This window comes from Dermacentor variabilis, chromosome 7 (assembly GCF_050947875.1).
Source record: "Dermacentor variabilis isolate Ectoservices chromosome 7, ASM5094787v1, whole genome shotgun sequence".
Classification (NCBI taxonomy): Eukaryota; Metazoa; Arthropoda; class Arachnida; order Ixodida; family Ixodidae; genus Dermacentor; species Dermacentor variabilis.
In genome coordinates, this window is record NC_134574.1 from 165,869,857 (window position 1) to 165,896,121 (window position 26,265).

Consider the following 26,265-nt stretch of genomic DNA (forward strand, 5'->3'; position numbering starts at 1 on the left):
GTCCAAAAGCCCCTTAAAGGTGCATAGGCAAATTAAACACTTATGTCAACTTCAGTGTTCCAACAGGGTTCATTCAACAGATGGCAGCTGTAGTTTTCTACTGTATTTTCTTAAGAGTCCTTTTATGGCTGCCATATCTAGGTAATTGGGAAGACACAACTGTTATTTTCTAACAAAGTGAAGCTGAAGTTCACGAACTCCTAATTTCAGATTAGTGCAAGATGACAAGTGACTTGCAAGGCAGCTTCTAACGAAGAATGCTGCTCAGATGTCCCCCTATGATTACCGCTGTTTTAAAGAATGCTGCGACTTTGGTTAAAACATTCTGAAACATAGCATTTATTCACATGTGTTGAGTTGTCTTAGAATTCCTTTTTGACACCTAGTTTCATGGGCCCCGCAGCTTGACGGGCTGCTCTCCGCTCTTGCAGTTCCTTCTGCCGCTGCTGCCGTTTGGCTTCCCTTTGCTGCCGTGATTCCTCGCTCTTTGAGTCACCCTTGCCAGAAAGGGTCGGGCCTGGAAGGCAGTAAAAAGAAGCTCAAGGTTACAAGGCCAACTGCAACTAAATCTTGGGCCACATAAAAAGCCTAATTTCAAATAGTGTAGATTACAGTAGCCTCTGTGCAAAATTCTGCTTTTTGAAGTACGAGTGGATGTGTCAAAAAGCTAGAAAATTAAATGCTTTTGATACAGAATCCACAAAAAAAGAAAAAGAAATGCCGTAATCATCGCTGACCGAAATGATTAATGATTGAGAATGCATGGCTCTTTAGCATGACGTCCTGAGATTAGGTGGCACCTGTGGCTGCCCTTGGCGCACTGAGAAATCTCAGAGGTGATGCGCTAGAATTTACATCATGTCCGCTAACCACCGGGTGCAAACACTGTCTGCTTAGGTGCTACTGAAAGGCAGCTAATAAGAAAATTATATGATTACCACGACTGTAGCTTTGCCAAGACTGCTCAGTAGTGTATAAAAATTAAGCCTAAGTGAAATTTCACTGCAGCTGGCCTTTCATCTCAATGTTCATCAAGATGCTGCATGCTCTATGAGCACCTCATTGAGCCTGGCACAGAAAACTGCCAGTACTTGAACTTACAAGACTCAAGTTTGAAAAAAAAAAAATGCTGCTGTAATAAGAATGTTACCTGGCATACACAGACAACAGTTCAACAGACCTCAGAACCATTCACAGTAACATGTAGATGCGGCATTATCAACATTGTGAAGCCTGCACACTGTTTTGTGAGGACTGCTAGTTGCGTCACTGAACAATGCTTCTCCTAGAGGCACGTTCAATCATGCTATATATGAGTAGAAGAAAGCAGTGTACAGTGCACAGAACTGCTGACAACACAGAACAGCACTGCTAATAATAGTTCCTGAGGTTTGTACATACAATGCACGTCACAATTACTGTAGGCACTGCAACTTAGATAAACAGCACAGCACATTTTATGTTGGTGCGTTTTTCATTTTTCCTATAGCTAACATCCTTTAGTCACCAAAACCATTTTCTTTGAAATTCTGGCTAAAATAAACTACTGTGAAAGGTTTTGAACAGGTAATGCTAGCACTGAACGTGCCTTATCATACATAGGTTCGCAACCTTGAGATGAACAGGGCACTGATTCTGATGGAGTGAACATTCTTCAATGACAAGAAATAAATGTTTATAGTATGATTAAAATTAAACACATCTGCACTGCCAAAATTAGACCAAGTTGACGTTCTCATGATGCTAAGTATCACAGAAGTGACTCTTTGCAAAAAGCATAAGGCACAAAGCTGTTGTGGAAAGGTTAGGTATTGCGGTGCCTTCTTACTTGCAGAGACATCACTGTGATGAAAGCTGTACTGAAGTACATGTGCAAGCCATTTTGTAGGTGCAAAATAGCTTTTCAATTCACCCAGGAAAAGATAACACCTTGTTGTGAAAGCAATTAAAAGGTCAAGTTTCAAGCTCTTAATCCTATCTACAGTGGCAAGCACATATTTGTTGCAAGACTGGCTGACTAGTATGCTTGAAAATGGCAATGATGTTATGCGAGGAGACTGTCAATTTAATCTGTACACCAAGTCAAGGCAAGAAAGCACAGAGTTGCAAAATTCTTGAAAAGCTTGGTCTCACTGCTGGACTGATAATGTAGCAAGACAAATAATGAGGCTAACACAAAAGGCTAACCTTTGCTTGTACCCCATTTGTCCCAGTCATCATTTTCCCATGCATTTTCAGAGCTTGGGCTTTGCTTCGAACTGGCTGCCGTAGGTTTGGGTGGCTAGAAAGATTGCACAAAAGAGGGAAAATGAAATACAATGGGACAGTGTAAATATACAGCGGTGCCAAATAGCCTTCCTTTTGTTCGAGCTACACAAAGTGTATACATCTGATATCATCTTGCATGCTCACTTTTAAAGTTTCCTGAACATGCTTGTGTGCTACTAACATTAAAGACAAGATAGTATAATCTGAATGCAGAAGCAGACTATGATGCAAGCAGGGATGAAGACAACACACAGAAGTGCTTTTGTGCATCATCTGTACCTTTTTTTTTTTTTTTTTTTTTGTCATCTCCTTGCACATTCAAGTTTTAGTGCAAAACCAACTCACCCAACTATCTGCTCTAACAAGATGCTTCTGTACGATCTATAACGTACAAGTTCTCTTATTCATAACATATGGCTCAGAAAAGCATCACAAATTATGATCATCTCTTGTTTACATGGTAAATTTTACGTCATTGTGGGTACAAATTGGTGCAGGGAAAGTTCAAAACATAAGGCAAGGAGGACCCATAAGCATGAAACTCCCATGACGGTTTGTTCATGCTGTAGCATATAAATGAATGAATAGACCTTTCATACGGGATGGCTCAAAGCCTTAGTGGGGAGAGGGGAAGGGATATATAAAAATCAACATTGACCCCCTTTAGTTGCCTCATGGGCGTGGCGAGGGAGGAAGAAGAACGCCTATAGCTGTGGTCTCTTCATTTTCCTGTGTCTCGGACGTTTTTCAACATCAGAGGCTGTGCAAAGGGCACAACGTCATCCTCCAGGATGGGGGATAGGAATCCCAACCAAGCGTTTGACCCTGGTCGTCCACCACTGGCTGCATCGAAGACAAGGGACCGCACTGGCCCTTCCACTGTCGCCCTTGAATCTTCCGACAGCTCAACGGTTGAAGAAATGGAATCGGACAACAATTTCACACTTGCCGTGGGTCGCCATTTGAAGAGAAAACTCAGGAGGACATCAACAGACAGTGAATCGTTGCCCAGGCAGGACACTGGTAAGCAATCATTCACTGTTGCTTACGTCCCTACCACAGCTACCGACGATCTGAATACCTTGAACAGGCAGAGCTTAACAGAGTACTTTGAGCGAATTGCGCCAGGCCAAGTCAGCGAGATCAGAATTAACGCACGGAGGAACATCCTTTCGGTTGATGTGAACAACAAGTCAATTCTGGATATGCTAAAGGCTGCCACACTACTAGGAAACATCCTAGTGCGCTCCTTCTTTGCGTATGGAAAAGGAACCTCAACTGGCATTATTTCTGACGTGGACAAATAAATCGCGGACACTGACCTCCAGAGGCTTTTGTATTCCACAGCACCAATAGTGCAGATTCACCGCTTCGGTCAATCCCGGTGTATTAAAATAGTCTTTGACTCTGAAACATTACCTGACTATGTAAAAGTAGGATATGTAAGACACCATGTGCGCCCTTACATGCCAAAACTGGTGCAGTGTCGGAAGTGTTTCAAAATAGGACACGTAAGCGCAGCTTGCAAGGGCGGCGTAACATGCCAACGGTGTGGAGGGGCCCATGAAAATGATAGCTGCGATGCTACTGCCCTAAAATGTCCTAATTGCACCGGTCCACATGAAGCGACATCAAAAGACTGCCAGAAAATCAAGGACGAAATGTCAGTGCTTCGAAAGATGGTGCGGGACAACTCCACTCACAGACAGGCTGCTACATCGATACGCCGCCGCAGACGTCGATCGCGACACAGACGCCAGCAAGACAAGAGTACTTCCCGTACAGATGGACCATCGGCTGCATGGCAAACTCCTCGCTTGCCAAGTTTGCTTCTGCGATCAAGATGCGGGCCTGACGTACCTTCTTCAGCAGCAGCACGTGGAACACATGCGCTGCATAAAATGACGCTTCTGCCGACCGACTCTGACATTGACTGGCCGTCGCTCCCACCTAAACAAAGAGGCTTAAATGCATCGGGTGATGTCTGCAAAGGTGGTTGAGAATGATAAGACAGAAAATGAAAATGTACGAAGTATGCTGAAACACCTGATAACTACGATGCGTTCACTTCTCTGCGGACTACAGACGCCGGTTGCTAAGACCGCGCTACATGTTCTAGATGATTTGGAACTGCTCCTCGCGGCTCTACAATAAGGTATCATGGCGCTCTCATTTGAAAACCACTTAAAAAGATCTGCAATAATGCAGTGGAATGCCAGAGGCCTACGAGGCCGCCTCGCAGACTTTCGGCAATGGATGTTCAAATACCAGTTTCCCGTGGTTGTAATATGTGAACCGAACATGACGTCTTTACTACGCGTATCTGGATATGTGCCACTGTGGTCAAGGAATGATCACAATTTAAGCAAAGTGCTCACTTTTGTTCGTCGGAATGTAACGTGCCTTCGTAAAGACATTCCTGCACACGCTTCCAACGAGTACGTTTGCATAATGCTGTAGTACAAGCGGCGCACACTCTCAGTAATTGGCGGGTATAGACCCCCAACATCGCGCATAGACTGTTCATATTTGCTGTCCATACTGAAAGCTTGTCCAGGTCCCCACATAGTCATCGGTGATTTTAATGCTCACCATACCATGTGGGGCTCTGCTTTGATGAACACCCACGGTAGAGACTTGGCTGACTTCATGCTTAGTCAAGGCTTGATGGTGATCAATGATGGCTCGCCAACATACCTTCGAGGCTCTTACTACAGCAGTTGTCTTGACATTGCGTTTGTTTCAAAAAGCCTGCTGTCTGCTACACGATGGTGTACTGATCTCAACACCCATGGAAGTGACCATCTACCAACATATGTTCAGTTGAAATGGTTACATCCCCCAGCTCCGGACTCTGTGCATTCTATCGATTGGCCAACATTTCGAGAATCTGTGACCACCGCATGTCAAGCCATCCAAGCACCATCCAATATTGAAGATGTCATCGCGGCAACTTTACGTGACACAACAAAACACCTCAGCGCACCTTCACCGAGATCATTTATTGATGACCAGTACGAGCGACTTCGTGCGATACGGCGTCGAGCAGAACGGAAATACAGAAGGACCAAATCACCATTAGACATTACTACATCACGCCGGGCTCAGCGACATGTCCTGCGCCACCTTGACAAGCTTGACAAACAATGCTGGAGATCATTCTGTGGCTCTCTGGATCCGAGAAAACCTCTCTCTAGAATTTGGAAAATTGTACGAAGCCTTCGCTCGCCTCCACAACAGCTTGACCCGTTCAGCACTGTGGCCATACAGCAAGGCCGGCGTGAAGTTGAGGTCGCCGATCACTTCTGCAAATTACTCATGAGCTCCTCGAACGATATACCAACTTATTCACGACTGACTTTCCCATCATCTAGTGATCACCGTCTGGACGCGCCTTTTACTATGCACGAGCTCGACGCTGCGATATCTTCTTCCCGCCGGTCAACTTGTCCAGGACCAAACAGAATTACACACTCCGCGATTTGTCATATTGGAGTAGAAGATCGAGAAATTCTCCTGGCGCTCTACAACTCTACGTGGGACACAGCAACTGTGCCTAATCACTGGAAGTGCAGTCGTCTTGTGGCTTTGCTAAAACCTGGGAAATGCCCACATGATCTCTCACATTATCGGCCAATAGCCTTGGCAAGCTGTGTCGGTAAAGTGATGGAGCGGATGGTACTGAGCAGACTGGAATGGCTACTCGAGAAAAGTGGTGGACTTCCTGATTTCATCAATGGATTCATAAGAGGCCGATCATCTATTGATGGTGTGATCGACCTAGTATCTTCTGTTCAACAGGAAAAGAGACGCCGTCGTCTGGTATGCGCAATATTTCTGGATATCAAAAGTGCCTACGACAACGTCTTCCACCATTCGATTCTTCAGGCGCTTGAGAATATTGGTGTTGGTGGCCGGATGTATGCATGGCTGCAGAGTTACCTCAGTGGCCGCACCATTTTCATGTCCACTTCGGATGGCGAGACTGATAGACATGACGTTCGCAGGGGTGTTCTGCAGGGTGGTGTCCTTAGCCCAATATTGTTCAATATCATACTGGTGGGCCTTGCAGACAAGCTACCTGAAACAGCGTGTATCAGTACGTACGCGGATGATATCTGTATTTGGTCATCTGGGGTCACACGTCCACAAGTGCGTGCAAGGCTCCAATGTGCGGCTACCATAACGGCGAAGTACTTGCGCCGTAGAGGCCTGCAACTCGCAGCAACTAAGTGTGTAGTCATGGCATTCACGCACAAATCAATGTCACATTATCCAATCGTTGTCGACGGAACGGCGCTCCCTTTAGTGACCCACCAGAGATATCTTGGCGTGATAATAGACCACAGTCTTTCTTGGAGCAAACATGTTACTGCGCTTAGGGTTAAACTGACCAACTTCATACACATTCTTCGTGTAATATCAGGACTGAGATGGGGCCCCTCTGAGCGAAGTTTGCTCGAAGTGTACCAGGCACTTTTTGTGGGCTACATATGCTACAGCATGCCTGTGTTATCTAACATGGGGTCATCTTGTATACGCACGCTGGAGAGCCTTCAGGCACAAGCACTACGGATATGTCTCTGCTTGCCACGCTGCACGTCAACTAAGGGCACAATAGCGGAAGCACGGGCTTGTCCTATCGACATATACAGGTCTTGTGAACCTGTGCGAACCTATCTTCGCCTGCTAACCAGACACTCACACCATCCACTGTCAACACTTCCAAGCACCAACCTTGACTGTGCTTTTTCTAAAGCTATTGCATGTCACGCAAGCATTGTACCTGCAAGATTCCAGGCCATCGACATCCCCGCGACACCTCCATGGACATTGCCAAGACCACTAGTGAGGCTTCAGATACCCGGAATTAGGAAGAACTCTCATGTTTCCTCTATTGGCTTGAAGCAGCTCACCCTGTCCGATATATTTACATTATATAGTGGGACTGTACAAGTATATACCGATGGTTCGGTCACGCCATCTGCCACAACGGCCGCATTTGTCATCCCACAACTTGGAATTACTCATCGATTTCGATTAGACCACAAATCGACATCTACGGCTGTGGAACTTGCGGGAATACGGGAGGCTGTCCGTTTTATGAGAACACAGACACCCCATAAATGGACGATATTGTGTGATGCCAAATCAGCGCTACAGGCGCTAAAATACTTTTTAAAGAAAGGACCATACTATCTGCTCGTGCTGGAAATCGTCGAACTTCATCACAGTGCTGAGTTAAGTGGCCACGTGATCAGCTTTCAATGGGTGCCTAGCCATTGTGGTATTTTTGGTAATGAACTCGCTGACAGCGAGGCAAGATCGGCCTACTCTTCCTCTGACGAAGTACGGATTGCCTACTCGCGACCTGACACCAACTCCATGATCAAGGCACCCATGCAGGACCTTACAAAGGCTTACAGAGCCCACTCTGATAACATTCGCAGATGTCTACATATGATTGACCCAGACGGTAAATTCTGTTTGCCCCCGAAGCTTACACGGAGCAAAACATCATTGCTACACAGGATTCGGCTCGGCGTTGCTTTCACCCGTCGCTACGCACACCTCATCGGCCAATCGAACAGCCCTGATTGTGTACACTGCCAGATGCCCGAAACACTGCAACACGTACTGTGCGACTGCCCAGCATATATGCTGGAGCGAAGGACGTTAGACAGTTTCCTAGCCAGCGTTGGCAGACAACTACTGTCGGAGGAAGCTGTCCTCGGCCCATGGCCTGACACTGCAATTTCAATGCGTGCAACAAAAGTATTGTTGAAGTTCCTGCAGGACACCAAGCTCGACGAGCGGCTCTAGCGAGGCAACTGTCTGATGTACATAAGCACTCACCACTTCTCTTATCATCATCATCATCCATCCCAGGCTTACAGAGCCCACTCTGATAACATTCGCAGATGTCTACATATGATTGACCCAGACGGTAAATTCTGTTTGCCCCCGAAGCTTACACGGAGCGAAACATCATTGCTACACAGGATTCGGCTCGGCGTTGCTTTCACCCGTCGCTACGCACACCTCATCGGCCAATCGAACAGCCCTGATTGTGTACACTGCCAGATGCCCGAAACACTGCAACACGTACTGTGCGACTGCCCAGCATATATGCTGGAGCGAAGGACGTTAGACAGTTTCCTAGCCAGCGTTGGCAGACAACTACTGTCGGAGGAAGCTGTCCTCGGCCCATGGCCTGACACTGCAATTTCAATGCGTGCAACAAAAGTATTGTTGAAGTTCCTGCAGGACACCAAGCTCGACGAGCGGCTCTAGCGAGGCAACTGTCTGATGTACATAAGCACTCACCACTTCTCTTATCATCATCATCATCCATCCCAATACTTTCACTCCCCTTCCCTCTTCCCCAGTGCAGAGTAGCAGACTAGAGCGCACTAGCTCAGGTCGACCTCTCTGTCTTTCCTATCAATAAATTCTATTCATATAACATTGACCCTGAAGTTTAGTCTATTATTAGTAAGCATGCAGAATATACATACGCAGTGACTTGCATATGGCCAGTCAGTATACCATCTCTAAAATTTATTTTTTATGCAAACCAGCTGATGATTAAGAGTTTTCCTTTTATTTAAAGCTATGAGAAACACATATATAAAGTGAATGAAAGTTCAGTGCTTGTTCTGTCATTCTTGCCTTACACCCAATTTGCAACACACAATGATTAATACTAACTCGCCGGAGTCACTGTCCACATTTTACAGCCTACATATGGCATGACTGAAACTGGTTAGTTCATACTTTTTCAACACTCTCATCAACAAAGGTGCAAAATCTTCGTCTTCTACAGCACTTTGTTGCACAAAGGCATGTAAAAATACATGTGACATTGCTTTCCTCACTAACTCCTAATTAGTAACCAAAAAGCACATCAGACAAGCACCTGTTTTGTGGCTCCTAGTCCAGCGGCACTACAAAAGAAATCCTCCTCGGCGTCTCGAGTTGTGCCCCAGTTATAGGAACTAGTTGGCCTTGCGTCCGGAGGCTTGGGCTCGGAACTGGACTTCCCTGAAGGCGCTTCAGAAGGCTGCAAAAAGTACAAACAGCAAGGAACTATCACTCAATGCCACAAAAGGATGAGTTTTTTGAAGCCATAAATACATGTTTTCTTATATTGTGACTCGATAAATAAAACCAGAGAGGTACTCATGAGTTATTAAACAGATAATACTAGTCAACCTGCATTTCATTCCAGTCTGAAAGCTGGCACATTTGCATAAACTCGATCACAGTGGAGATCTGGTCTTGCTGGTGTGACATTTTCATAAGGCTGTACAGTGCAAAACCAAAGAGACAGACAAGGACAGATGCAGCACTAGTTCTTGCATTAAGTCTTTCTGGTTAGCCTTTGTGGTTTCGCGCTACAAAAACCAAACACAAAATCACACCTACATAAGTTTCTCACAACTGTCTGATTTGACTGAACGTTTACCAGCTCGTAAATTTTGTCTACAATTCCGTTTCAATTCTCGTTTTAAATGTTTTATGACAGCAAAGATCGTGTGAGTTGCCAAATAATGCACAAGAATTCGTTTAGGTTAGTGTACAATGTTTAACTCAGCTGTTCAAAAAGTTCATGCACATTTTGTGGCTCTTCACCGCGGTCAAATCTGGAGAAAGGTTGAATGTACTAATGCCAAATCAATGTAAGCCCGTCACACTGTGCAACATATAAACAACAGCGGTAAACAGTGGGCTTAGAACAAACATTTCAAAAAGGGGACTTGTCTTCAGTCAGGGCCCAAAGTGCACAGACAAGCATCCTCGTTGAAGCACTGGCTCCAGGTTAAGGCCTTCCTTTGTTCTCCCACTGTTGACACCTTCTTAACTTTTTCTACTGTTCAGCATGAACAAGCATGTTAATGCACATGACACAATGCATTTATTGCTGAAAGCCCCTGCCATAGCCCTAAATGTGAGCTTTGTTTCGGAACAGCATGAATTGAAATGACAAAAGGCTCACAGGGGTAGGCTCTTCTTCGAAGCTCTCCCAGTCGCCATCGTCCCAGCCGTCTTGCCCCGAGGGGGCACGTTCCTTTGGCGATGCTCCACTTTTCCCAGAGTTGCCTTTAGTGTCTTCCTGCAATGTTGCAAGAACACACATTCTTAATGTAGCACAGGCAGCCAATATTATACGACTTCAGAGTCACTTTCATTCCAACATCCAGCGCAAGAAGTACACTAACGCCGAGGCGTGGAGGCGAGAATCCCACAGAAGGCTTGACAGAGGCCTAAACCTCATTGGAACAGAGAAAGCAAAATGCAAAAAGTGGTAGCTTCCATTTCAGCCTATGCACTAAATAAGGGTGCTGTAGCAACTATTATGAGCACAAACAGTGCAAAAAAAAAGAAAAAGAATGTCAAACAGTGTAACTATACAGTGAAAGTCAGTGCATCGGTTTCCCATGAACAATTGGCCCCAAAGTATACAGGACATGAGCTCCATGGCAAACATGACTTTCTGCTCTGTTAAGTCGGCGTGCTTCTAATTTCAGTGGATCACTGCGTAGGTCACAAATGCTACTACGCAATGAAACTTTCAATTCAAGGTCATGTGCCCACGCTGTATGGGAATCTAGCTTTTTCACAAATCTTATGTGCCATAAATTTTTGTGGCTTACAGTACAATAGTAGAGCAAGGAGATGCCAACAGGAAAGTGTGAAGTAGAACACCTCCTACAAAAGAAATAACTGGGCAGTACGATTTTGCACCGTTACATATCCATTTATGACAGATGGCACAGGTCCGAAAGTAGGAATCAGGACTAAACTGCAGCCTAATGACTTTTTCACCTAGTACTCAGCAAACCTGGGTGAACATTCTAGAACGCAAGCAGGCAGCAGTGCAAATACAGATTTTACAGCTTGAGCTGAAAGCAAGCTGGCTGAGCAAATCTCTGATGAAGTACTGTATCTGCAATACTACTATCAAGTTTATGAGGAGACAGTTATAATTAACAAGGTGCAGAATACACTGTTTTCTTATCACGGCATTTGTAAATTTAGTGACTCTCTGACAAAGAAAAGCTTCTGAGAGAGTAGTTTCAGTTATGACAAAACTTGAAGTCGGGCTTTACCTAGATATAATGGTAGCTTAGGCATTACCTTGTAAAATGTTGTACATATTACTCTGTGTAGATTTCACTGAGCGTACAAAAGAAGGCATCTCTAACCTCCATATCTCCCCAGTCGTCTTGGTCATCCCACTTGTCGTCACCCCCCGAGCCAGAGTCGACACCGGCGTCCTCTGATGCTCGGCGATCGTGCAGTGCGGTGCTCTCTGTGGCGGGTGAAGTAGCATTTGAAGACGGCTGGGACTGTGCCTCTCCTAGTGTAGCAGAGAAGACAATATGAAGTAAGGTTAATGCAAATTCTTAACATTAGTTAAAGGGACACTAAATATAAACGCTAAATCAGCTTCTAGCTAAAAGTTTTAGCTTTGTTAACTTTGCTATAAGAAGTTCATTACTAAAAGAAGAGATCAAAGCCACACTTCCCTATATTCAGGGAAAACCGGGGAAGGCGGGAGATGGAAATTCAAGACGATGAGCAAAACGAGAACAAGGTGAAAGCAGGAGCCAACGTTTCGATGAGTGGACTTGTCTTCATCACTGCCCTATATTGTATTTCGTGCCGGAGCACCAGCACTGGCACGTCAGTGTGAAATTATGGATTTCACTGTAGATAACTTAATTGTTTCTGATATGATCTCTTTTGTTGTTTTTCTGTTTACAAGTGCACTTAGTTTGCTCACGTTTCTAGGTGCAGCTTATGATAGCTGCCAGCTGGCTACAGCTCTTGCCTCATTCAATGCCTGATAACTCACGGCTATAGCTTTTTTTATGACATTAGCTATTTTCCTTGTTCCCCACTTTTTGTTCCCCAAGAAAACCACCAGTTGATAGTCAGTGCCCATAGTGTCGTCTTCCTATAGTCTTGTCAGAAAACATTCAGAATGTTGATATTTTGTCTTACTGCAACAACACAAAGCTTTGGGTGGCTTGCAGAACAAAGCTATGCGGAAGGATGTTTGCAGAACAAAGCTTTATAATAACATTTACACTTCCTGCAGAGCATACCTCCTTCCAAAATGCTATGCAGTTGATTCCAGCAGAGTGGCTGTTGTCTGCTGTTAGTAATCATGCCTTGTTAGAAAGAAGACGATGTCACGAGGGGAACAGGGCACAGGACAAAATGCAATAAAGAGGGGAAGGCAATAGTCCGAACCACTCGTCCTTTTGCATCAAGGCCTTTGTCCGCCCCCACGAAGAAGCATGCTCCACTTCAACAAAGGGCTTTTGCCTTTTTAGCAGTGTTTTACTATTGGTGAGCAAATGCATTAGTATGCTGTATAATATTATGGCTTACTGTAAGCTGAACAAGAAAATACAGAATCAGCTTATATACTTATCACGACACCAAGAGAAAATGTAAAGTCAAGCTAAATTGGCGCATGGCTTGCAAAAATAGGCCAATCCTTCAGTGAGGGGATGTACAGCATCCCAGAAAGGAAATTCAATACATTTCTTGCTCACTTTCTCCACTGAACTTTTTTTCTGTAAAAATAAAGATGGAAAACTGAACGGACAGTTTAACTGTGTAGAATTCTTAGTGTTTCTCCAATGCCATTTTAATCGCATTACAGTTAATTATTTGTTGGCAGCCATGAAAGTGCTTATTGCATCCAAAACTTATTAACTGGAGCTTCAACTCACCGCTCCCTGTTGTACCAGGTGCAGGGGCGCTTGCTGTGGGTTTTGAGCGGTAAAACTTGGACGTCAGTGACGTCACTGCCCAACCAGCCCAGCTGGCAGCCAGGCTTGATGGCACGCTCGAGCTGGCTGCATTTACATCTGCCTCTGTTGATGATAAAAGAAAATGTCAAAAAAGTTTGCAAATGTTTCTTATCCTTAATGCATAAACAAAGCATGCTTCACTGAATGCAATGTATTCTTTAATAAACCTATTTGCGACAGACGGCACTCACCCATTTGCTCGGCAAGGCTGGGGTCCTCGGACACCTTCTCCAGTTTTCCCAGGAAACCCTTGATTGCGCTGAATGCCTGCGGAAAACGAATTATATTGCCTGTCATGTTGCCAAACCCCCAGCCACAGCTTGATGTATTTGGATAACCTGTCAGCTTTCTTTGAATAAACTCTTTCTTTTTCTGCCTCGCTGCTATGCCTTAACCTCTTTTAGTTATTATTACTTGGTGCATGCTCAAGTAAAGTTAGCTGCCAGTTAAATTATGTATTTTTCGAGGGCCAATCATGGTTCACCTACAAAAGCAGCAGCACAGATTAGAGAAAAACACTGATGGTAAATGATTATTTACTTAATACGTTAAGAATAAGTAGACTTAAGTACACGTGATGCATATAAAATATATATATCCAACAACTCTACAAAGCAGTAGAATGTATACCAAAAGAAGCACTGACCGCCACTTAAACATAGGCAGGCTGAATTACACCACTAAGTGCTACTATGAGTCCTCCATTGCAAAGACCAATGCAGACTGGAATTGCCAACCTATCTACAGTTTTTTTACATCTGTGACTGCGTAGTTTTCAAACCAGCAATAAAAATGTGCTTTGTTCAGCTATTTCTAGGCATTAAAGCGATGCCCCACCCTGTGTGTGTGCTGGCTGCTGCCTTGCAGTACCAACTGAAGTGGGACTGAAAATGGGACCAAAACGTGCACCGAGTATAGGAAAAACAAGGCTTCGAAGAAGCACTGAGCAAAGCAGGAACATCTTCAATATGTAGCAAAGTGTGGTATATAATTGTATATGTTCGGGCTTGTTTGTTCGACATCACGACAAATCGTAGCATGGAAAGACATAGACCATTCCTGCGCTAGCATAGCTTGTCATGTAGCTTAAACCTTAAGCACAGCTTGTTTGCTCGTAAATACAGAGTGGAGCAGTATTGAGTGGCGGCAACAATAAGCACTGACAACCACAGTGGATGCTTTGCCCAGAAATGCGAAGCGGAGCAGCTTCGTCATACAGCAAAGAATGGCTTGAAACACAACTGCAAACTCGCTCGTAAACTTGAAGCAGGGCAGCATCAATGTGAAGTGATGGGATGGCAGTGCGGTGTACGCTGCTGTGAAGCCACACATCAAGGCAAGGTTCTCCACCACATAAAGTTTCGTTCTCTCGTTATGACCTAGAAACCCAACCCGCTGCCCACCTCTGCATGTTGAAGTGCCCTTCTCTCCTACTTCATGGACACCCATCCTTATCCTCTCTATAGGTCGCCATATTGCATTTAGTAGCTAGCGATGTGCACATAGCGATAGCGATAGTGCACGTGGCACCAGTAGTCACGATGAGCTGTGCTCAATGGCCATCCTTTACAAGCCCAGCAGAAGATGAAGATTATCAGTATTGCTGAAGATGGGGGTAACAAGGCCACTGGCCGATGATACGGCATGGACAAGTAGTGCATCTGCGAATGGAGACTGTTTTTTCAATAATGTGAGCGTTGTTGTATGCAGTTATTTCTGAAGGTTACATGTGCAGATTTTTCCTTTCCGGGCTGTTGTAATTGAGGGTGCAGGTTATATGTGGAAAATATGGTCAATGACATCATGCAGGAGGAGTTCGGTTTGATGTGTAGTGTGTGTGAGATTGACTCTGGTTTCTGCCTGACACATTCACTGCGTCAGAGTGCCACAAGTTCATGTTGAGAGAGTTGTTTCTTGTTGAAAACATGTCCAACCTAGTTACGTGCTCTATACATGCAAATGATTGCTCAACAATAACAGCACTATTTTCAAAGATCAAAGCAAGCTTTGCTTAAATGGGTTTACACAGCATGTCACATGTGCATAATTTTTAGACTTATTTTTTCTGTATGATGTCTCGTAACCCTGAGAATGAATGAATGAATGAACAAACTGCAGCTGACATCGGCCTAGTGGAACAGCGATAAAACAGCAGTGGCCTTGCGGTCTTGCAGTGCTCTGCTTGTGCCCAAATCTGTTTTTACACTCCACAAAACAAACAAATCAACAGATAACTAAATTGGGAAATACAGTCAGGTTTATAGAGATTCAGATGGAGTGATGAAATTTGAAAACTAGTTGAAAAAAGTGCAGTTCGTGGAAGACATACATTACAGCAAAACTCTGCAAAGCCGCTGCCATGAAGTGTACTGAAATTTAGGCCAGTGATGATGATTTACTGATGTGAACCGACATGCAGAACGAGGCCAACGCTGTCAAGTGGGGTGCTGGCTTACGTGGTCCCGGACTGTCTTTTCGGGGTCCATCGTGAGGGCACACAGAGCTGGAAGTACCCTGGTCGCACAGTCCTTCAGCGTGAAGTAGCCCTGGGTGGCGGACAGGGCCAAGATGGCAGCCATCCTCGACGGGTGGAATGGGTCCCGCATGGCACGCGTGAACGCCACTATTAGCACCCTCTGTCGCACCTATGTAGATAACATGCAAGTGCAGAAACATTCAGTTCAACTTAATCATATTGAACTTACAGAAAAGTATATGAGTGTGATATGTTATCGTTACAAACTACACTATGTATCCGGTTCCCTGTTCATCCAGAGCTCTCAAAAGTGATAATACTACTATCTCAAGTGCCAACCAACCACTTCACCTATAGCACAAACTTGTAGTTTCTCATTCCTTTCCATTACAGTGTATTGAACTTGCAGCTGTGGCAACAAATTTATGCATCCTTGATATTTCTCTCTATACACGGTGGTGATAACCAGAAGCTGCAGACCAAGCAGAGAGAAGTCAAAGAGCTACCTAGACTGTATCTCGTACCTCCTCATTGTCATCATCATCCTATTTTTATGCCAACTGCAGGACGAAGGAAGAGTGCTCTCCCTGTGATCTCCAATTAGCCCGGTCCTGCGCCAACTGACTCCAACTAGCGCCTGCGAATTTCTTAATTCAGGGTGTCTATCAACCGGGAAAACTGGGAATTCTCAGGGAATTCGAATAGTCTGGAAATATCAGGGAAAACTCGGGGAATCTGTGTTTTTATCATGGAAAATTAACTGCAACTTTACTGAAAGGGAACGAAAGTCGTGTTAATGCTGCCTCTAGTAACAGAGGAATTGCAACGAATCGTCATTGACGCCGATTCATCGGCATGGGGTATTGTCAGAGTAGTTAACCGATTTTCCAGACTCCCGATTTTTCGAACATGCCCGATAATTCGCACGGCTTTGCGGCACCACCACGTAATCCACATAGTCAATGTATATTGCCCTGACTGCCGATCTGAAATGGCATTAATCAAAGCCACTACCGCCACCATTTTGATTATCTCGCCGGCTCGAACTCGCACTCTCGCACGCAGATCCGCTTGCAACCGTAGCCACCATCGCGGCAACGTTACACCTAGCTGCTTCTACGTTCGCTATTAAGCTTCTTGCCGTGCGGTGCTGTGTTTTTCATTGAAATAATTCGCCGCTGTCAGCTGTGGCACCGACTCCGCCTTTGCAATCCTCACAATTGGCTTCGAAGCTCGCAGAGCACAGCGCGTTGTGCAATGCCAGTCTCCGAAAGTTGGCTTTGCCTTATTAGAGCAATGCTACGCGGCGAAGGATAACAAGCGTGGGAAGGGGCAATTGTCACGGGACACAGTATGCACTCCTTAATCATACGGGCATGCACCCCGGTCTCCTGTCACAGTACGAGCACCGATATGCCTAATAAGTGTACTGCAGGCCTTAAGAGATTTTTCGGGCGTGCCTGTGGCAATCTTGGCCCTTAATGGCAGTTAAAGACATGCATTCATTTTTTATTGAAAGAATTCGCTGCTGTCAGCAATGGCATGGACTCCGCCTATGTGGTCCTCGCGATTGACTGAGAAGCTTGGAAAGCACGGTGCGTTGCATAATAGCGGTTCCCGAAAGTCAGCTTCGCCTTTGTACAGAAATGTTGCTTGGTGAACCATACGCAAAAGTATTGCAGTGAAGCATAACACACATGGGAAGGGGCTATTTCCACGGGTCACAGTATGTATACAGTATGTATCCTTAAGTATACACGCATGCGCCCGGTATTGCCTGTCACAGTACGAGCACCGATATGCCTAGTACGTGCACCGACAGGCCTTCAAGCATTTTCGAATGTGCCTGTGGCGGTTTGAGCCCCTAAGGGCAGTAAATTACATGCATTTATTCCAACTGGCCAATTTTTCAAACGTTTTCGCGGCCCCTAGGGAGTTCGAAAAATCGGACGTTGACTGTACAACTGACCAAGAGGATGCTATTATCCATGGGGTGAACGCGTGGCAGAAGGAAGATGAGAACAGAAAGGACCGATGCACTGAGGAATTAACGGGAAAGGAAGCGTGCCGCCGCCTCTTTGAAGGAGCTTGAGCTCAAAAAACAAAGTGTTGGCTGGTGCCGAGATGCAAGTGCCCCTCATTCAAACCAAAATAAGCTCTTTAAAGCAGTGAAACCCAACACTGATATGTTGTGTACGGGCTGAGAGTATGTCGCACAGTTGAGATTGACTTTCCAGCTGCTGAGAGAGAATCTTAGTTGTGAGAAAGTTTAGGCCTCATACCGATGAGCTTGCTATTAGATGATATACATAGCTCATATTCAAAAATATTTACTTATGTATGCATCTCCTTTTCATTCGTATTTGAAAATGTTCGACTCAATTTGGAATGGGCTTAACCATTTTTTTCGCTGTTCCTTCTGTTTTCTTTTTAAATCAAATAGATATTACTCCTTACTACCCAAACTGGATTAAGTCTTTTTTTTTTTTTTTTGTTTCAACATGCTTACTAGAGAGTGACAGCATCGAGCAACATGGTGTCAGCCGGTCTTGACATAAAACGAAGTTCTGGCTCATTCAGGGAATTTTGCAGTGGTGCTCAGGTAAAACCTGGAAAATTCGGGGAATTTGGAAATGTCAACTTGGTAGACACCCTGTAATTTCATCACCCCACCTAATCTTCCGCTGTCCTCGACTGCGCTTCCCTTCTCTTGGCACCCATTTTGTAACCTTAAAGGGACACTAAAGGTTAATACTGCGTCGACGTGGCCTGTTTAAATACCATTCCAGAAACCTCGCAACGCACATTTTGACAAAGAAAAGACATAGTTTACGAGAAAATTGCATTTGAAGGGCCCGAATACCTTTCTTGAAATTCAAATCTCCCGCCACCCAACCGCGGGAGTGGTGACGTTGCATATGCCATCATCGCCCTCTGCTGCCATCGGTGAGTGAAACGACGTCTGACAGACGGCGGTACTGAGCCAAGACAGATAAAGTCGGAGTGGCAGATTTTCCGCAGCAGCTGCTTTTCGTCCAAGTGGTGTAGACCATCTGGGCGTCTTGCGACATCACATGGAAGTTGAATTCTCTGCTACTTGCAGTTTGTGCGAGTTTCGCAAGCCAGCAACCCCAGCGCAGCACTATGCGATAACTACTGAAATGCGAAAGCGTGAGCGGCACGCAGTCGAGAGAAAACGAAACCGTTTGACCGCCCACGTCGTTTTCAAGGGTAATTTTAATGAGTTCTTTTGTCTAGACATGAAATAGAACTGGACAAGTAGCATTTCATTTCGTCTTATAATATAATACGATAATGTTTTATGGAACGAGTGGTTGACTACTAGTGACAGAATTTAAGTGAGGAGTGCTTTTGTCACCAGGCAATGCTTGAATGTCCCGGGGGAGTCTCTGATCATGTCGTGCGTTTACCTCAATTTCTCGATTATTAAGGCTCTGTTCGCGATAATACTGACACATTAGAGATTCTCCAACACTAATCTATCACTTTAGCTGGACTTAATATTTGTCTTTGGTGTCCCTTTAATGGTCCACCAGTTATCTAACCCACATATTATGTGAGCTGCCCAGCTCCATTTTTTTTTTTTCTCTTAATGTCAATTAGAATATCGGCTATCCCCACTTGTTCTCTGATCCACACCACTCTCTTCCTGTATCTTAACATTACGCCTAACATTCCATCGTGCTTTGCACGGTCCTCAACTTTTTTTCGAGCTGCTTTGTCAGTCTCCAAGTTTCTGCCCCATATGTCAGCACCAGTAGAATGCACTGATTATACGCCTACCTTTTTAATGATAATGGTAAGCTTCCAGCCAGGATCTGACAATGTCTGCCGTATGCGTTCCAACCTATTTTTATTCTTCTGTAAATTTCCTTCTCATGATCAGGGTCTCCCGTGAGTAATTGACCTGGGCAAATGTACACCTTCAGAGACTTTAGAGGCTGACTGGCAATCCTGAACTTTTGTTCCTTTACCCGGCTATTGATCATTACCTTTGTCTTCTGCATATTAATCTTCAACCCCACTCTTACACTCTCTCTGTTAAAGTCCTCAGTCATTGGTTGTAACTTGTCCCCAGCATTGCTGAACAGGACAACACCGTCTGCAAAGCAAAGGTTGCTGAGATATTTGGCGTTGATCTTTGCTCCTAAGCCTTCCCAGTTTAACAGCTTGAATACTTCTAAGCACGCAGTGAATAGCATTGGAGAGATTGTGTCTCCTTGTCTGACCCCTTTCTTTATAGGTATCTTTCTACTTTTCTTGTGTAGAATTAAGGTGGCTGTGGAATCTCTGTGGATATTTTCCAAGACATTTACGTAAGCGTCCTGTACTCCTTGATAATGTAATGCTTCTATGACTGCTAGTATCTCTACTGAATAAAATGCCTTTTCGTAATCTATGAAAACCATATAGAGAGGCTGATTGTGCTCTGCAGATTTCTCGATAACCTGATTGATGACATGGATGTGACTCATTGCAGCGTATCCCTTCCTGAAACCTGCCTGTTCCCTTGGTTGACTAAAGTCCAGTGTTGCCCTTACTTTATTGGAGATTGTCTTGGTGAATGTCTTATATAATAGTAGAAGTAAGCTAATGGGCCTACACATTTTCAATTCTTTAATTAAATGTCTCACTTTTCGTGGATTAGTATAATGCTGGCATTCTTCCAGTCCTCTACGACCTTTGAAGTCAATAGACAGTTTGTACAAAGGGCCGCCAGTTTTTCAAGCATTACGTCTCCTCCATCTTTGATTAAATCTACTGTTATTCCATCTTCCTCTGCCGCTTTTCGCCATTTTATGGCTCGCAAGACTCTTCTAACTTCATCACTAGTTATAGAAGAACCGTCTGTAACCTGTTCATTACTACTTCGAATGGAGGTATTGTGGCTTCTCCCGGTAGTGTACAGGCCAGTACAGAATTCTTCCACTGCTTTTACTATATCTTCGAGATTGTTGATGATATTACGCTGCTTATTTTTAAGTGCACACATCTTGGTTTGTCCTATGGGAAGTTTCCTTCTTACTGATTTCATGCTGCATCCATTTTTTACTGCTTACTCAGTCTTTCTCACGTTATAATTTTCGAATATTCCTTATTTTCTTCTTGTTGATCAGTTTTGACAGTTCTGCGAATTCTATTTGATCTCATTAAAGCTAAGCATAGAGTCAGTCTATTATTTTGGCAGCTTCTGTGCGCTGGTGGTGACAAGTGAAAGCACCTGCATTCAGGGGCATAAAATTATTTCCGTCAATTGTGGTTGTCTTGATAAACAAGTCTTCCGAAATTTCGCACCTAATTTTGTGCAAATATTGTCAACAGAGATGAAAAGAGTCTAAATTCCAATGACTCGCTCTTAGCTTTCAAAGATGAACATAAATCAGTGCTTATTGTCTTCTATTCCCCAAGATCAACATAGTCTACACAAAGGTAGCCACTACAGATGCTAACAGAATACGTTTCAATTTACATATAACACAAGTGGATATAACAACTGGTGATTGAATCGTGAGGTTTAACGCTCCAAAGCAACACAAGAGAACGTACGAGGTGTCGCAGTGGAAGGCTCTGGATTATTTTGACCACCCGAGGCTCTGTAATGTGCACCTAAATTTGAGCACACACCAATATTTTTTTGCATTCCCACCATATTACAATGCAGCTGCCATGGTCATGTATTGAAGCTGTGCCTTCATGCTACGGCAGCAGAGTGCCAGAGCCACTGTGCTGGGTTTAAAAACCAGTTGTAACTATGGACATTTTTCGCACATCGAAAATGCATGAAGTAAGCTCGGATGCTATGATACTGTCATATTGATCAAAATATTTTATTATTAACATTGTAAGCAGACCGAACTCTATATTTATTGCAGAGAGAGCAAGGGCGATTGCCGTACCTGAGGGTGAAGATGTCCAGCTATCTTTCCAAGGCACACAGTGGTGTTTGTTCGGATGCCACCCTGCAAACACAAGGCAGCAGAAGATTAGCATGCCCATAAGGGCACACCTCAGATTAAACTGCTAGCCAGCATGGGTAGCAAAATATGGCCACACTGGCACATTAAACATATTATTTCCTGCAAAAATTTGCGGGACAGAAGAACCAGAAAAGAGAGAGAGAGAGAAAAATGAAAATAAACCTGGTCATGAATTCCAGCAATGGGAGGTTAAAAACTGTAGGCAAAGACAAAAGTGCCGAGTGAACACATCTATTGTAAGCTGCCAGTACAGGTTACAAGTGAGCTGAATTTTCATTAACCCTTACTTCCTGTGAACATTTATAGGCAATGTTACATTTGTCTTCTAAAACTCTTTTCAGGCTCATTTCATATATCTGTTACACAGCCACCTGTAGTTGCAACATAAAAAACACTGCTAATTCGCTATCCATGAGTTCCAAGACTACAGCATGCAAGGATACAAGAAAGAAGCTTGAAATGCTTGTGTCCATTTCAACCTTCGTTCTCGCCTGCTTGTGTGCTGCCAACTACAAGCCAGAGTAGCTAGCAACTTTTTCACCATAATTGAAGTTCCACAACCAGTGATTAAATGTGAACCTACACAATGGTTAAAGCCTCAAGATGCTGCAATGTGCAAAGGGATATTGAAAGCTTTGCATAGTCAAGTCATAGGTCATGTGCGCTACACATGACAAGACAAGGCAGCAATAGCCTACCAACCTGGTCATCCTTGGACTGAAGTCGTGCAAAATGTTGCATCACTTCCTCGTTGAGGTTGTTGTAACTCAGCTTCGGTGCCAAGTGCACAATTGCCTTGACTGTCTGCTCACGTATCGTCGGGTTGGTGTCTGAGAAGCCTTGAACAACGTGAGGAAACACCTCCTGGTTCAAGACATCATTGCTGAGGTAGTCAACGAACTGGTCCACCTAGAATTTTCAAGACAATGTTACAGATCAAGGGCTTACTTATCTGAGGTTGATTAGTATGCACACCACAAAGAATGGCTAGTGGAGATCAGAAAAATCAAAGGGAACTCATGCCTGTTGCAAGAGACGGGCCCGTGTTGCCCTGTCCTTTGAGGAAAATAATTTTACAACACAGGGAACAATCTTTTTCTTGAATTCTTCAGCATCCAGCAGTTTTCCAATCTGCAAATGCAAATAGATTTTATCCAGGTCAAATGTACTCAAAGGGCAACGAACAGTCTCAAATTTGTATGCTTGCTATACTCAAAAAACGCACACACAAAAATCTCCCATGATAGTTACACGAACTACCAAACAGCAGCCACCAGTTGCTCTTGTGCTGTGAGCAACTCGCGACTACAATGTATTACGAACAAGGGCTTCTGCGAGCAGATTGCTTGAACACGTGCTGTGTGTTCAGTCCCTGCTGTAGTACATTTAGATGATGATGAAATGAACAAACATTTCATGAACTGTCCTGGATTTTGTGGTGAGTCGGCATAAATGCCTCCTACTGCGGCTACACTATGCTTTTTCCTACACTATTTTCCTAGGTGATACTAGCCTAGTAAGAATGCCTTCCTGCTGTAATCATATAGAACTTTCAGTGAAGAGTCATAGTTACAAGAATGTCTCACCTTAAAGAGAGGTGACAGTACGACTGAGCCAGCATCACCAAATTCAAACGCATTGATAAGTTGCGGGAGGATCTTGTACTTGCAGACATTGGTTGGGAAATTATCCATGACAGATGTGAGACCTGTGAAGAACCTGTTCTTTTCTGTAGTGTCCTTGATCTGAAGTCAAAAGGATAAAAAAAAGCTCATCCCTTTCACACACTGTATTTTGGACACCACAGTACCCTGTAAGAATAAACAAAACATTATTATAACAAACCTGAATCTCTTCAATGAAGAGCATGGTGTCAACAAAACTATTCTTGAAGAACCCACCAGCTGATCGACACCTAGTGAGGACATCTGCTGGACTAGGGCGGGAATTAATGTTTGAATTTGTCAGCTGGTTAAAAGCAGGCGTGAGTGATTTTGGGATCTGTTTGTAAATAAAAGAAGAAAACCACACTGAGTGTGAACTAGTTCCAAAGTTATTGGAACATGAAGTTTATTAAATGCAGAGCATGTGCTTGTGAAGGAAACCAACATGAGAATAAAATGACACAAACCTTTCCAGGAGATTCGAGACAAGAAGGCTTCAACAAAGGTCCATTGAAAACTTCCCACATCAGGCAGCCAAGACCCCAGCTATCTCTTGCCCTTTCGATTAAGGAAAACGATACGATAAAATTTAAAAGTTTTGAAATGACGCACCTGGGGCTGGTATCATGATTGATCTTTTAGTGACATTTCTACATTGAGGCATGTTACAAAGTCTACAATTTTTATACTTTATATGCTTCATATGTCACTAGCCACAGACAAAGGTACTGTCATCACGCTATGCTGAAGGAACTCAAAGTTTCAACTCTGGCTTGCCATCAATCCCATTTCCTGTTCTCAAGTTGATTTGTATGAAACGTGGAAGACAGCTTTACACATGTCACTTCAAATGTTTCCCAAGTAATATTGCTAGCGCTAATATTGCCTGCATTCAAATAACCTATCAACAGTCTTTTTAGCACATGGTGCCATGAAATAGTAAGTGTAATATGAGTCGCAAACAGAAAAATGACTGTTTATTCAAGTGTACACAGTCCTAATTATGCGCTTCATATTCTTTTCTTTTACAATATCATGTGTATTACCCTTTTCACTTACTATGCAGTTTCAAGGATTTGGTTGGGCATCTTATTCCAAAGGAGAATGACAATACTTAGTGGAAATGGACAGAATGAATGCTCACAGCATATAACTGAGAGCTCCAACAACAAGCCTCATGTTGATCTGAAGATGTTTGCCAACTGATACTTCAGTTACTTACAAACACATTGATTCAAGCTTTACAATCTTCACAGTATATTTTCAGTGTATTGACTCTAGTGACGTCTGCCGTCCAGTCTGGAACCTGTCCATCGTTAGCCAGAGTGTTTACATTCGTCAATAGACATCATCCAAATGTACTAAGCTAGTCCTTTTCACGTGTTTCATACTGTTTTGCTTTGTCAGCCAGTGGGAATTTTATTCTGCACTTCCTATACAGTTCCAAGGATCAGAATTTTCGTGCAGTGTGACAGCACTTCAACAAAGTATAACTTTTGCAATGAACTCGCTTAACATCCATTGTGAAAAAGACGCATCAGTCTTACCACTTTGGTCCTGACCGCCTGTGGGATGCGGATGAATCCTTAAGTTCAGGAGGTGTGTAGACATCTAAGGCGGAAAGGTTTTTTCTTGGTGGAGACTCCGTCACAGGACACATGTACTCTACGCCGCCAATCTTCCACTCTCCAGCACGATTGACAAAAATTGATGATGAGCAGATGTTGTTATGGCTGAGGCCACAGTCTCCCGTCAAGAATCCGAGTCCTTTCTGAACAGCGAGTAACGGGGTTAGGCGTTTGTCAAAGCACTACTCGCTGCAACAATAGCACCATGTGGAGTAAGATGAGTCACTGCACTTACCGTAACCTGGTAAAGACCCCATGCGGCACCTAGTTTTTTTTCTTCGTCTTTCTTTTGCACCTCTAAATGTGTAACAAGGGGCTCCACATATTCAGTTACTAGGTATATCACTTTCTCAGTCTGAAAAAAGGTGTCATAATATTTAGTCATTATGCAGGTTACTACTGCTACTGCTATCGCTACAAACAAAAACTGCTTCAAATATGAATGAAAGAACGTCATAGGGGAAGCAGTTACCTCGAGACTGTCAACGTATTGTAGGACGTTCGGGTGTCTTAGAGTTTTGAGCCTTTTGACAGAAGCCTTGGCAGTGTCCAGCTAGGGAACAAAATCACAAAAACGTTATGCGCAAAGCTACGAAATTTTGCGACGTAACGCCTTATTGATCATGGAAAAAGTCCACAAATGATGGAAAGAGTCCACTCACCAAGCTCTCACTGCCTGATTTCGCTTCGAATACGAAAACGGACACATCTTGATCACCTCCCTGAAGAGCAAGGCGTCAGTCATGTCAGTGACAAGAAAAATATCTTACAAAATAGGGAAGCGACACAAAATTTTAAATGAAGGCTCGCGGAGTGCCAAACAGGCTCCCTTACGTCGGAGAATAATAACGGCTTTTAACAAGTGCCACGACGCAGCCACGGAATGGGCCTGACGTGACAAGTAACAGCTAGCGAGTTATATCCGTTACCTTTTTCTTTCCCTTGTGTAGCTGCCATAGCGATTTTTCTTCTAGTCCGGGCACAAGCTCACCGATCTCGTATCCAAAGTCCTTGGCGGGGTCTCTCGCAAAGAATGACCACATTATGGGTTGTAGACAATACAAACACCGCCTCTCCCGACGAGGCGATCAGTTTCTCGCCGCTACACAGTCGGTGGCTTGGACGCTGCGACGCCGCTGACGGGGTGTCAGCGTCGGATCGCAATCACAATCGGCAGAAAAGAGTACGGCCTCTTGGCGTATGTCGGTCGCACAACTTCAACATCCCATTTGCAACTACCTAATCAGAAGCGCGTAGCAGCACGTAGTAGGACGCGCCGATCAAACCCTGTGATCGTGCGCTTGAGCTGATGCTTCCTTACATTGCCTCCCATTGTTGCGAGCTGCAGAAAAGGAGCCCTCTGCATCTATCCGTTGTAAGATAACACGTTTGAAAAAG

General features: G+C 44.1%; 2 protein-coding genes across 5 annotated transcripts in view; one reads left to right on the forward strand and one right to left on the reverse strand.

Moving 5' to 3' along the window:
* Amnionless (amnion associated transmembrane protein) overlaps nucleotides 1-21,493 on the forward strand; it is a 48,029-nt gene extending 26,536 nt beyond the window's left edge. Inside the window, exon 13 of one of the 4 annotated variants that reach the window (XM_075700225.1) lies at nucleotides 21,471-21,493. The gene's annotated coding sequence lies outside the window, so the exon portion shown is untranslated. Of the gene's footprint in view, nucleotides 1-13,037; nucleotides 13,173-13,280; nucleotides 13,483-15,519; nucleotides 15,985-21,470 lie in introns of those variants that run through there. The other 3 variants (XM_075700224.1, XM_075700222.1, XM_075700223.1) reach the window with 3 other exon arrangements.
* yata (N-terminal kinase-like protein yata) lies at nucleotides 311-26,205 on the reverse strand. Its single transcript, XM_075700219.1, has 19 exons — nucleotides 25,797-26,205; nucleotides 25,530-25,589; nucleotides 25,340-25,420; nucleotides 25,103-25,222; nucleotides 24,787-25,010; nucleotides 23,707-23,797; nucleotides 23,421-23,576; nucleotides 23,162-23,320; nucleotides 22,599-22,706; nucleotides 22,278-22,484; nucleotides 21,495-21,557; nucleotides 15,557-15,745; nucleotides 13,292-13,367; nucleotides 13,020-13,163; nucleotides 11,478-11,632; nucleotides 10,268-10,384; nucleotides 9,188-9,331; nucleotides 2,188-2,281; nucleotides 311-517 (listed from the first exon to the last, which is right to left on the reverse strand). Exons 1-19 carry the CDS (start codon nucleotides 25,908-25,910, stop codon nucleotides 363-365), a joined length of 2,457 nt encoding a protein of 818 aa, XP_075556334.1. The 5' UTR covers nucleotides 25,911-26,205; the 3' UTR covers nucleotides 311-362.
* Nucleotides 26,206-26,265: the final 60 nt, after the last annotated feature.